Source organism: Toxorhynchites rutilus, chromosome 3 (assembly GCF_029784135.1).
Source record: "Toxorhynchites rutilus septentrionalis strain SRP chromosome 3, ASM2978413v1, whole genome shotgun sequence".
Classification (NCBI taxonomy): domain Eukaryota; kingdom Metazoa; phylum Arthropoda; class Insecta; order Diptera; family Culicidae; genus Toxorhynchites; species Toxorhynchites rutilus.
In genome coordinates, this window is record NC_073746.1 from 9,393,691 (window position 1) to 9,406,484 (window position 12,794).

General features: G+C 39.8%; 1 protein-coding gene across 2 annotated transcripts in view; it reads left to right on the plus strand.

Moving 5' to 3' along the window:
- The window catches only part of LOC129774673 (villin-like protein quail), a 65,543-nt gene that overhangs the window by 52,324 nt on the left and 425 nt on the right, over positions 1-12,794 (plus strand). For both annotated transcript variants that reach the window (XM_055778510.1, XM_055778509.1), the window contains exons 2-5: positions 5,099-5,308; positions 5,374-5,582; positions 5,647-6,238; positions 11,532-12,761. In XM_055778510.1, coding sequence (XP_055634485.1) covers positions 5,099-5,308; positions 5,374-5,582; positions 5,647-6,238; positions 11,532-12,761 — 2,241 coding nt within the window. The remainder of the gene's footprint in view (positions 1-5,098; positions 5,309-5,373; positions 5,583-5,646; positions 6,239-11,531; positions 12,762-12,794) is intronic.

Consider the following 12,794-nt stretch of genomic DNA (forward strand, 5'->3'; position numbering starts at 1 on the left):
CCGATGAAATCGTTGAAATCATCCAAGTAGACCGGCATGTGAGCACTCGCTCGATTGGCCAGGAACTGGGTATAGACCATTAAACCGTTTGGAACCATTTGCAGAAGATTGGATTCCAAAAAAGCTGGATGTATGGGTGCCACACGAGTTGACGCAGAAAAATCTTTTAGACCGAATCAACGCCTGCGATGCACTGCCAAACGGAACGAACTCGACCCATTTTTGAAGAAGATGGTGACTGGTGAAGGAAAGTGGATCACGTACGACAACCTAAAGCGAAAAAAGTTGTGGTCGAAATGTGGTGAGCCGGCCCAACCATCGCCAAACCCGGATTGACGGCCAGGAAGGTTTTGCTGTGTGTTTGGTGCGATTGGAAGGGAATCATCCACTATGAGCTGCTCAACTATGGCCAGACCCTCAACTCGGTTCTCTACTGTGAGCAGCTTGACCGTTTGAAGCAGGCGATTGACCAGAAGCGGCCAGAAATGATCAATAGGAATGGTGTTGTTTTCTACCAGGACAACGTTGGGCCTCACACATCTTCGATGACCCGCCAGAAGCTACGGGAGCTCGGATGGGATGTTCTATTGAACCCACCGTATAGTCCGGACCTGCCTCCAAGTAATTATCATCTCTTCCGGTCCATGCAAAACGCTCTTGGTGATACTAACTTGCCATCAAAAGAGACTTACGAAAACTGGCTGTCTGAGTTTTTTGCAAATAAGGACGGGGGGGGGATAATGAAGTTGCCTTCTAAATGGCAACAAGTTTGCGAACAAAACGGCGCATATTTGACCTAAATTGTATAATCGTAAGTATGTTAAATAAAGCGTCAAATTTCGATCAGAAATACGACATTTCTTTTTCCTTATATATATATATATATATATATATATATATATATATATATATATATATATATATATATATATATATATATATATATATATATATATATCAGAATAAAATTTTTTCCAAACTCATCGCAATCAAATAATCTTTTATGGACCATCATTATAACCATCATCACTTTCACCGCAGCGACGCCTAGGTATAGATTTGTACGTTAGATCACCAATTGACCCATTCACAACTTAGCCTTTCTTCAGAATACTGCCTTTTCTTAGGCATTTTAAAGGTGAACAGAACTCAACACAAAGAAACTTTATTTCTGTTTGGCGCGAAGGACAGCGGAACAAAACAAACAAACTGCAGTCTTTTGCTCTCTTTTGGTCATAGCTTAGCCTCAAATACATTCCCAGTTGTATTTGACAATGTGGAAGATAGGTCAGAACCTCACCTATCAGATTCTATAGCAAACTTAAATTGGAACGTTTTGAGTTTTGAGGAACGAATTGAGTTATTAACTAAAGAAAAAGTTGATGAAGAGAAATCGATCAAGTCACTTACACCCCTTGCATTCTAAGCCCCTCAATTGAGGTCATCGAGATGCATTAATTACCTTAATTAAGGGGCTTAGAATGAAAGGGGTGTAAGTGATTTGATCGATTTCTCTACATCGACTCTCTCTTTTGGTCATAGCTTAGTTTCAAATACATTCCCAGCTGTATTTGACAATGTGGAAGATAGGTCAGAACCTCACCTATCAGATTCTATAGCAAACTTAAATTGGAACGTTTTTGCAATTGAGTTATTAACTAAAGAAAAAGTTGATGAAGAGAAATCGATCAAGTCACTTACACCCCTTGCATTCTAAGCCCCTCAATTGAGGTCATCGAGATGCATTAATTACATTAATTGAGGGGCTTAGAATGAAAGGGGTGTAAGTGATTTCATCGATTTCTCTACATCGACTCTCTCTTTTGGTCATAACTTAGCTGAAAATACATTCCTAGCTGTATTTGACAATGCGGAAGACAGGTCAGAGCCTCATCTCTCGGATTCTATAGCAAACTCAAATTGGAACGTTTTTGCAGTTGAGTTATTAACTGAAGAAAAAGTTGATGAAGAGAAATCGATCAAGTCACTTACACCCCTTGCATTCTAAGCCCCTCAATTGAGATCATCGAGATGCATTAATTACATTAATTGAGGGGCTTAGAATGAAAGGGGTGTAAGTGATTTCATCGATTTCTCTACATCGACTCTCTCTTTTGGTCATAACTTAGCTGAAAATACATTCCTAGCTGTATTTGACAATGCGGAAGACAGGTCAGAGCCTCATCTCTCGGATTCTATAGCAAACTCAAATTGGAACGTTTTTGCAGTTGAGTTATTAACTGAAGAAAAAGTTGATGAAGAGAAATCGATCAAGTCACTTACACCCCTTGCATTCTAAGCCCCTCAATTGAGATCATCGAGATGCATTAATTACATTAATTGAGGGGCTTAGAATGAAAGGGGTGTAAGTGATTTCATCGATTTCTCTACATCGACTCTCTCTTTTGGTCATAACTTAGCTGAAAATACATTCCTAGCTGTATTTGACAATGCGGAAGACAGGTCAGAGCCTCATCTCTCGGATTCTATAGCAAACTCAAATTGGAACGTTTTTGCAGTTGAGTTATTAACTGAAGAAAAAGTTGATGAAGAGAAATCGATCAAGTCACTTACACCCCTTGCATTCTAAGCCCCTCAATTGAGGTCATCGAGATGCATTAATTACCTTAATTAAGGGGCTTAGAATGAAAGGGGTGTAAGTGATTTGATCGATTTCTCTATATCGACTCTCTCTTTTGGTCATAGCTTAGTTTCAAATACATTCCCAGCTGTATTTGACAATGTGGAAGATAGGTCAGAACCTCACCTATCAGATTCTATAGCAAACTTAAATTGGAACGTTTTTGCAATTGAGTTATTAACTAAAGAAAAAGTTGATGAAGAGAAATCGATCAAGTCACTTACACCCCTTGCATTCTAAGCCCCTCAATTGAGGTCATCGAGATGCATTAATTACATTAATTGAGGGGCTTAGAATGAAAGGGGTGTAAGTGATTTCATCGATTTCTCTACATCGACTCTCTCTTTTGGTCATAACTTAGCTGAAAATACATTCCTAGCTGTATTTGACAATGCGGAAGACAGGTCAGAGCCTCATCTCTCGGATTCTATAGCAAACTCAAATTGGAACGTTTTTGCAGTTGAGTTATTAACTGAAGAAAAATTAGATTTATAAACAGCCATTCCATGCCAAACCGATATAGTGGTTCTCAAATTTTCGTCAAAAGTGGTAATTTTGTTCTTCATCGCAGAACATTAGACGCGTATTTTTTTATTTTTTTATTAGGGTGCCTATTTATATTTTAGGGTGGTCAGAAAAAAAAATCATCTTTTTCCCAAAAAATCCTTTTTTTAAAAAAACCATAACTTTTGAACCACTGAGCCGATTTAGATCAAATTGAAGCCATTACGACTACAATCAATAATAACGAAAATAAAATCCATTTTTTTGCAAGTTCAATATTTTTTAGTAAAAGGCTAGCTTCAATTTGTTATGTCGGTCATCTAAATCAGTTCAGTGGTTCAAAAGCTATGAATTATTTACAAATGTGAAAAAGTCGTTGCACTACTCTTCCTCTACTATGCCATTGTACCTCAGTAAAATGGGAAATTTTACTATACTGTGCGTATACATCATCATCTTGGAAATCACGATGATTCAATATCGATGACGAGTTATTGATGCCTTTTGTCGTATCAGCGTATTTTTCAGCACAGACCAAGAAACTTGTCCGTTTTTAAGCATGTTTCGACTCAGATTGTCGTTTCAGATAGAACCTCTCAATGAAAACAACGGATTCATTGCAAATCAAACACACCAGTTTCTGATGTGCGCATGTAAAAAACTAGAGATGGCTTATATATGTGATACAACCCCAAACTTGACGTAGGACAACCGTCAAAAGATTACTTTTTTTTTAAGTTACATCTGAATAAATGATCAATATATTCATTCGTGCGTATTCTGGGAATGGATTGGTCAGAACAAGCGAAATTGGCCCATCGGACAATCATGACTGAGTGGATTTTCAAGCAGGTGCCCATATTTATAGATTTCTATGATTTCAATGAATACCACGCTTTTATGCGTTCTGTTTTCTTCCATCATTGCTGCCGCTACCTGCAGGAATTTATGTGAGCGCGACCAGAATTGCACAAAAAGCGTGAAAAAGTCTTTTGAGTGCAAGAAGTTTGTGAGAATTGGGAAAGAATAGAATTAGCACGGAAAAGCGGGAAAGAAAACTGAAAATGATCAGCTTGGATAACAAGAGTTACTAAAAAAGTTATTTTTATTGAGTTGTATGAAAGAATTTCTAAGTATGTACTCATTCATCATCAATTAATGAATTATAACCGTTTATTAACCAGAAACACATCGGAAAATATCATTTCACTGCAACTTCTTCAGACACACTGCAACGTAAGGCTATCAGATTTGGATTGATGACCTCCAGCTCTTTTCCGTCATTCGGTTGCCACGAGCGTAATTTTTCATTGGATGTTACTTGTTATGTTTCCTCAGACTAGTTGTTACATCGAATGAAGGTTCGACTGAGATCATACAGAAATAAAAATAAACTTACAGAAGAATTGAGTTGTTCATGTAACCAAATGATGTTGCTGTTTGACGCACCAAATACAACCATAAAGCCCCGGCGGGATTTTGTTTTTTGCGCTATCCACGGTATAATTCGCGGTTTTCGTTCTCAATAGAAAAACATAAAGCCACAGCGTTCATGGCACTAGTGTTGCGTAAAATTTAAATCTCAAAGCTGCTGCGTAATCAAAAACCGCATCGCCGTTTGTTGATTGTTCAATTTTTACTGCTCCTCGCAACAAACCAATCCGACCCAACCCACATCGCATTCCAATCCGGTTGCGTCCACCACAGGAAATGATCCATTTTTTCTGCGGTGAGTCGCATCTAATTGAATTTTTGGTTCTGTTTTTTTTTTATTTTCATTCAATTCCCCCTTTCCACCGAAGCGTAAAGCTTCGAGTTGTCCACATTCCGTTCCAGGTGAGTGTTCGATTTGAGTGGAGATAATTATCCCATCTAATGTGCCGTCATGCGACGACAAATTGTCCACTCATTTTATTTTCATTTAATAGTTTTTATCTTTGTTTGGATTTGCAGGACCAGAAACGGCCCATCTACGAGGATATTAAGACCGACACCGCGTTCCGGAAGATCAGTCCCAAAGCGATCGGGTTCTATATCTGGCGAATACAGAATGACCACGTGGAGGCCATACCGAGAGAACAGTACGGGACATTCTACGACGAGAACACGTACGTGATCTATTCCGCATCTCTGGCGGGTACAACGTCCGATAGGAACACCATTGTAAGTTTGTGCTAATAAATTGATGAAAAAAGAAACAGTTAATAAATTTCATCTTAACTTTCAAGTGTCGCGAAATCAAAAGCCCAGGAGCGATCATCGAACGTTATATTCACTTTTGGCTAGGAGCAAACATTACATCGGATCGCTCGAAGTCTGCCGCGTACAAAATCATAGAACTAGATCTTCATCTTGACCACAAAACTACACAGTATCGGGAGAGTCAGGGTCACGAAGGGATCCGTTTCCTATCATACTTCAAAGACGATGGGATGCTGTAAGATAACCGCTCTCTCAAATACTAAAAGGCGGGGAGATAGATTAATCATTTCATTTTCCAGAATACAATCAGGAACGGACTCCTCAACGTATCCACAGTTCCCACGATTATACCAAATCAAAGGCAAAACCACTCCCCAATGCATCCAGCAGAAAGCAATTACGTGGCAACACTTCAACTGTGGCCATGTTATGATCCTGCAGACACCGACAATCCTTTTCGTCTGGGTTGGTCGTTCGACGAGTTCGTGCGAACGGATATTTGGCCTAAAAATAGGAACCAAGCTGAAGGACCAATTCCAGATCCCGGAGATTTCCGTGGTGGACGATGGATACGAGCAGTCGATGAGTCCCGCACGGAAGGACATTTGGAACAGCTTCCTCAGCTTGTCGCAGCGCTTCGTTCAACCGTTGACGCTGGCCCCCTCCAATGCGGATGTGGTTCTGAAGCTCTATCAATGCGACACAGTAAATGGGGTGTTCCGGGTGGAGCTTGTTAAAACGGGATCTTTGGAACAAACAGATCTGTACGGTAGGGATAATATCTACATCATTGATTACTTTTGCAACGGAGTGTGGATTTGGATCGGACGCAGTTCACATAAGCAAAACAGGGCCGAAGCCATGCGACACGTTAGGGGTTATGTCATCAAGGTGAGTGAGTGCGTTCTGTTTTTAAAAAAAATGTAAGGGGTTGTGTCTTGGACATGGCCGCATCTTCGACGTAGGACTACGGAACTATATTATTCAATCCGCTTGATTGTCGTTTCGGATATTGTTTCAGAAATTTTTGATATAATGTTTTAATTATTTACTTTTTCTACTGAAGTAAAAATTTTCATTTCAATTTGAGCAACTGATAGTAAACTGATAGAGAATATGGATAACGCTACCTGACGTTGACACTGTACATCTGTCATCTAATCCACGATTCCACATTTATAATACATAAAACATTGAAATCGCTTAATGGTTACGATTACAAACCAAATTTGGCAACGCATAAAAACTAGCCATTTGTGCGTACGATGAAAGAACACAAAAGCGCTCACCAACAGACGGCATGAAACCGGCGCTCTGTATCATTTCATCGAGTTCCATCTTAGATTTGAAGTTGCGAACGAAATCACCAGACTTCCTGTGCGCGCGCTTTATTTTCGAGAGACGAATATCGCTTTTCTCTTCCTCACAACCCTTCCATGTGCAAGCGATGAGACCGGGCTTTAGCACACGAGCCTGGGTTCGTCTCCTTCTCTTCTCTTTCGTAAAATATTGAGATGTGCTCAAGAATACTTCGTTGCACCTCAACATGAGTGATGCACATGTGTTGGTGATCGCGAGACTTTCTCGTGTGGCTGCCTCAAAGTGACATTTGGTGCTGTCGGGGGAAGTTGTGCTTTTGGTGTTAAAATTTTAATCTTTTATTAATATGGCACGTAGAACAATTAGTGATGAAGAACTGTTTCACATAAATATCGCTGCTAAAGTCATCCAATCAATTCATTCATTTGTTGCACACAGCTCGCAATGATTGTGTGAGATATGAGACTGAATAGGGCAAAGCACATTGTCTCTTCTACGTGCTGTGCGAGATCTCAGAAGGCCTAACCAAATGTCACTTTGAGGCAGGTACACGACAAAGTCTCACGAGCACTGATGCACGAGCATCTCTTTGTATACACAACACATGTGCATCGTTCGCATCGAAACGCGACGAGGCATTTCCTGAACACATCACAAAATTTTACGCAAGAGAAGAGAAAGAGCCAATCCCAAGCTCGCGTGCTAAAGCCCGGACTCATCGCTTGCACATGGAAGGGCTGTGAGGAAGAGAAAATCGATTCTCGTCTCTCGGAACTTCCGCGCTCACATGAAGTCTGCTCGCTCGGCTGCCTTCTATCTCGCTCATTTGTTGCAGACAGCTCCCAATGACTTTGTGAGATGCGAGACTGGATAACGCAAAGCACACTGTCTCTTTTGCGTGCTGTGCGAGATCTCGGAAAGTCTAGAAATCACCCTACGATTTCATTCACAACATGACACACTATCAAGCAGGTTGTAACCGTTGTTCATTAGTATCTAAAGCGATGACTCTGTCTCTGCCATCACTGAGACAGCAAAGTCAGCCATCTGTCAATTGACGAGTCGCTAAAAGCTCCACACCTGCTCATATGAGGGGCCGCGTTTGCAGAACAATAGACCGGTTCGAGGAGATGAGATGTCGCGTCCATGAATGAGGCCACATAACTATAGCTCAAAAGGATAGGGCATGATTGTGCTCGGCATGTCGGCATTGTTCCCTTTTGTCCATCATGTGTGGACTCTCTTTCTGTTAGTGACCGTCTCCGGGAGTAGAAGTGCGCGTCCGTAATTGGCAAGAGATTACAATGGGGACGTCACGGTATTTAACGTGACTGGTTACACCACAGGAGCCTAGGGACCAATAGATAGAGGGACTCCCCGCGAGTTATGTGAGTGGCTCTATTTAGGGGAATCGGTAAACGGTTTACTCCTGGGAAATTGCGAGTTGTGAGGGTCCAGTTGAAAGTGGCTAAGCGGCTTGAAACGACCCTGATTGACCACCACGATGAAAAATTAAATGAATACGGACCATCGTAGAGCAGTTAACAACGAAAGCTTCCGAATGATTTGTGATTTTTGTTGACAAAGAAACTGCTGGAAGAAGCAAAAACACATATCCAATAAAATGCGAAGGCCGATGGCTTCACAGTCCCCTGGCGATCCTCAGTTAAATACGACTCTGCCGATCCCTGTTATGAAGTCTCCAAAGTAATAATGACCGCTATTTGGCAGTTCTAAGACTGGATCATGAAAGCTGTAAATTCTGTCTTAACGTTCTCAACGTGTGAGCAAGTTATTAGCATCAGGTGGAGCTTAAATTGAAATAATTCCTCTCTCCACAGTTTCCGTTCACATGTGGTAGTGTTTGTTCTCTTTGCACAACATGGGGGAAATGCGGCTAAAATAAACAGAGGTGGTAAAATGAATTGGTACTTAAATTTCGATACTTTAACCCAAAACCAATGGATACTACTTGACCGTCCTATTCTAAGAATATGTGCGGAAGCGAGTTCCATAGAAGTTCTATAGGCCTTACCGAAACTTGTCAGTGATTGGTAGACTCTTGCTCTATTGTTTTGGTCATGGCTTCCACAGTATCTCACCGCTTGTGTACACGACCCCGTGCAGAATTAATTCGCATTGTTGTTTGGGAATAAAATGATCAGCGGTGGATAACGACTTACAATGTTATGTTTACTCAAGCTGATAGACCTTATCACATGCTGCTTTTCAGATCGTCCCTGTTGAGGCTTTGGCTCTGGAAAAATATTCCACTTAGATATCGACCACAAACTATAAACACTTTTACTCCTATATTCCGCTTGAGGTGGAAACGAACCTCAACATATGTCTCGGTAAGGTTTTCCTACTGGGTTTTGAAAGCATACTTCCATTTAAAGTGCATTGTATTTTAATAAATGCATGCAAATGTGAATGTCCATATTCCAAAATTCTGGTGTCTAGAGCAACACTAGAAAACTGAATACCCAATTGGTTATTCAGTATCTATCAACAAAATTATATCCCCAACACTCAACACTTTCTGTACTCTGCACTTGTTTTTCCCTGCATAGAATAGTTTGTTTATAATTTTTTATTTTATTTTTTGATGTAGAACTACGTCTTTCATTAAGAGTGCCAAATCAGAAAAGAGGTCAAGCTAATGTAGACTGGTAATATTAACAGAAAGGGCTTCTGTTGAACAGAGCGCAGAACGGAGATAAGTGTGTGCATATTTAATTGCTCCAACCCATCGATATATGAATATTTGTGTGCGTACGCGCGTGCTTCATAACCCGTACGTAAAAATAGTGCATCTTCTCTACGCTGAAACTCCATTTGTATCTGCTCCCGTGTGCATTGGCCCTATAACGATGCAACAATCGCCTATTTTTTTATGCTATGATTGCCGATTGTTTTGTGTTGCAAACTATGCAGTCGTAATGATAAATATAAACAAGGATGGAAGATAGCGGGAGGGAAATATTTACGCTAGGGTATTAGTAATGAATCTCTGCTGAGGCAAATATTCAGCCTTTTTCCAAACATTGTTTGTTTTCTGTCATCAATGCATTGAACTGACGCTATGGTGAAGCAAGTGTTAAGGTTGTGCCCCAAAAAAATATTTGGGGAATACCAAGTTATTCAATAAGTTATATTAAGTTATTAATTTATTTGGGCTCGCATGCCAGTCGCAAAACTGCTTTCAACTAGGATTGCGAATCTTGATCATAATGAAGCAGTGCTACTCTTTTCAAGGTTGTTGAGATTAACATATAGAGCTTATTTCGTTTATTCAAACACCAAGAAAGTAAATGTCGTTCTGGAATTTTGTATGTGACTCGATTCCTAAATTCATTAGCCAACTAAAATAATGAAACCATAATAAATTTCAATAATCCAATAAAGAAAAAAATAATATGATAGTGAACATCCTTAAATAACCATATCGAATGCTTTACAAATTAAAGAGATGTTTTATTGTTTCAAATTCTGAATGAATACATTTAATTTTGAATCTATCACTAACCTTTGTTATTTTTTCCTCTAGCATCATGCATCCTTCCAGTCGATGTACTTCGCTAGTTCTTGTGTATAAGGGAGAATTCAAATTTCATTTTGAGTATTTAGTTTTGTTTCTTTTGTAACTTGTTCCTATGAGTGCGTGTGAAATTTTCCCAGACTGGAGACGCATATAAAATTATGGCAAAATTATGAATTGATAGACTGCTAACTTTTTGCTCTGTAATAAAAAAAAAAAGGTGGAGGCGATCTGGCGTAGTGGTAACATCCGTACCTCTCACGCTCAAGGTCACGAGTTGAATTCTCACTCCCGACATTCTTCCGAAAATTGGAAGTAAAAGTGACGAACCAGCCAAAAGTGTTGAAAGTCACTATAATAAAAAAAAAAAAATTAAAAAAATTACACACAAAATTGTTACGAGTAAAACAATTTGTTTCAGGAGTCTCCATGCAAAAATAAAGTACAGAAACTACAAAAGATGTCTTCGACAAAAGTTCAAATTTTGATTCTAAAACTTTGTCGAATACGCTTTATCACCATCTTTACTTTAAGAAAATTAGGATGAGTTGTAATTTTTTCAACGAAAATATGAAAAAGTTGTTGTTTTCCCTGTAAAAGTGTCTATCTTAGAATGAATGGTGACTTGCTGGAAATTGTAAGGGCTATTCACATTTTTTTTTGAGAATTTGAAAAAACACGTTTTTGAGAAAAATGAATTTCAGTTTTAAGATAAAAAGTTTTTTTGGTGTTTTTTTTTCATGAAAATTGAAATGATTCAGTACATTTCATAATTTGACCAAAATATTGTAGATATTATAATTTTTAGTTATAAGTTTTTGTAAGAAACCAAGAAAAATTTTTGGCTCTTTTCAAAAAGTAGTCTATTTTTTCGATGATTTCAAGTATGTAAAGCTACTTAAATGATCAATGTTTTTACACACACAACGTTTCACTACAATTTGAGATATTGCTGCCAATGACTAGTCGAGTTGGCATGAAATTCGTCTATTGTTACATATACAAAATAGTTCAAAATAAAGTTTCATCAAATGAACCAACCAGAAGACCCCGCCGTGCCACAATTGATTTAACTGATTTAAACCGTTTAGAAATTAGGGAATAGTTATGTATAACATATGAAACAATACTAAGAGAATTTCCGATTCGATTGTTATGCAAATCATCAAAATTCGTTCATAGTGGAAATAGTTAATAATATTAACTTTATTTCATAAAAAAGTGACCTGTTCTCTGATTTGGTACCCTTCCTGAAAGACGAAGTCTTACGTGAAAAACAAAAAAAAAATCTGTCCTAATAATACAAAATTCTCGCAATTCCAGAAAGGATATCCTGCCTCCACTCCCGTGGCGCGTGTTATCGATGGCCTCGAACCGGCCGAATTCATCGACCTGTTCCCGAATTGGGTGAGCTCGGATGTTAACGGTAATTCGATTAAAACTTTGTCGGAGAAATTCGACGCCCTCACGCTGATTCAGCGCCCCAAGCTGGCCGCCCAAATCCAACTGATGGATGATGGAACCGGTGATGCGACCGTGTATCAGATCGGCGTTGATGATGCGAAGGAAATCCCGAAAAAATATGCCAAAACGTTTTACTCCGGCAATTGCTACATCGTTCACTACCAGATATCTTGCACATCGGAAAACACCATCAGCTCGTTGGCGAATTCAATCAAGAATGTGGTTTATCTGTGGACCGGATCCAACGCGTCGGCAGAGTATCGTCAGACAGGGGAAGCATTTTTGGGGGAGATGTGTAATCATTTGAAGAAACATGTGGTGCAGGTTAGGATCAGCGAAGGAATGGAACCGCCCCATTTCTTGCAGATTTTCAAAGGCGGACTTATAATTTTCAATACCAAAAGCCCAAGCCTGGAGGCGATCACTAACCCCAGGAAGCACCCGAGCAGTTTTGTGCTGAAAGTGGTTGGGAATTCCACATACACCTGCAAAGCGGTTCAGGTTTCCAGCAAAACATTGTACTACCCCGAAGATTGCTACATTCTGAAGGCTCCCGACAATGAAATTTGGATCTGGTGCGGACAGTATTCTACCGGCGATTCACGCGAGATGGCCAAATCAATCGCATCCAACCTTGGCGAATACAATCTCGTGATGGAGTCGAACGAAACGGACCAGTTTTTCAGTTCGGTTGGGGAGAAGTTCCTGAAGCAGCTGAAGAAAACCCACGGAACCATCGTGGCCCCCACGATGAACGTAGCGATGACCTGGGAGCGGCAGCGGGTCGGGCTGTACATGTGCTCGATAGAGCAGGAAAAATATGTACTAAACAAAATTTTCGGTTTCACACAAAAGGATCTGCGCCCGGAGAATATCTTTCTGCTGGACGCGGGTAATATCGTTTACGTTTGGATCGGAGAGTTCGTTTCGAGTGGCGATCGGACGCAATGTTGGGATTTGGCCAATCATTTGATTACCACTCATCCGGTGCAGCGGGATATCAAAATGCCGATTGCCATCGTCCGACAGGGTGAAGAACCGATAACGTTTATTGGATTTTTCGAACAGTGGGATAAAAAATACTACGAGGTATGACAATCTACAGAAAGATAGAACATTCAT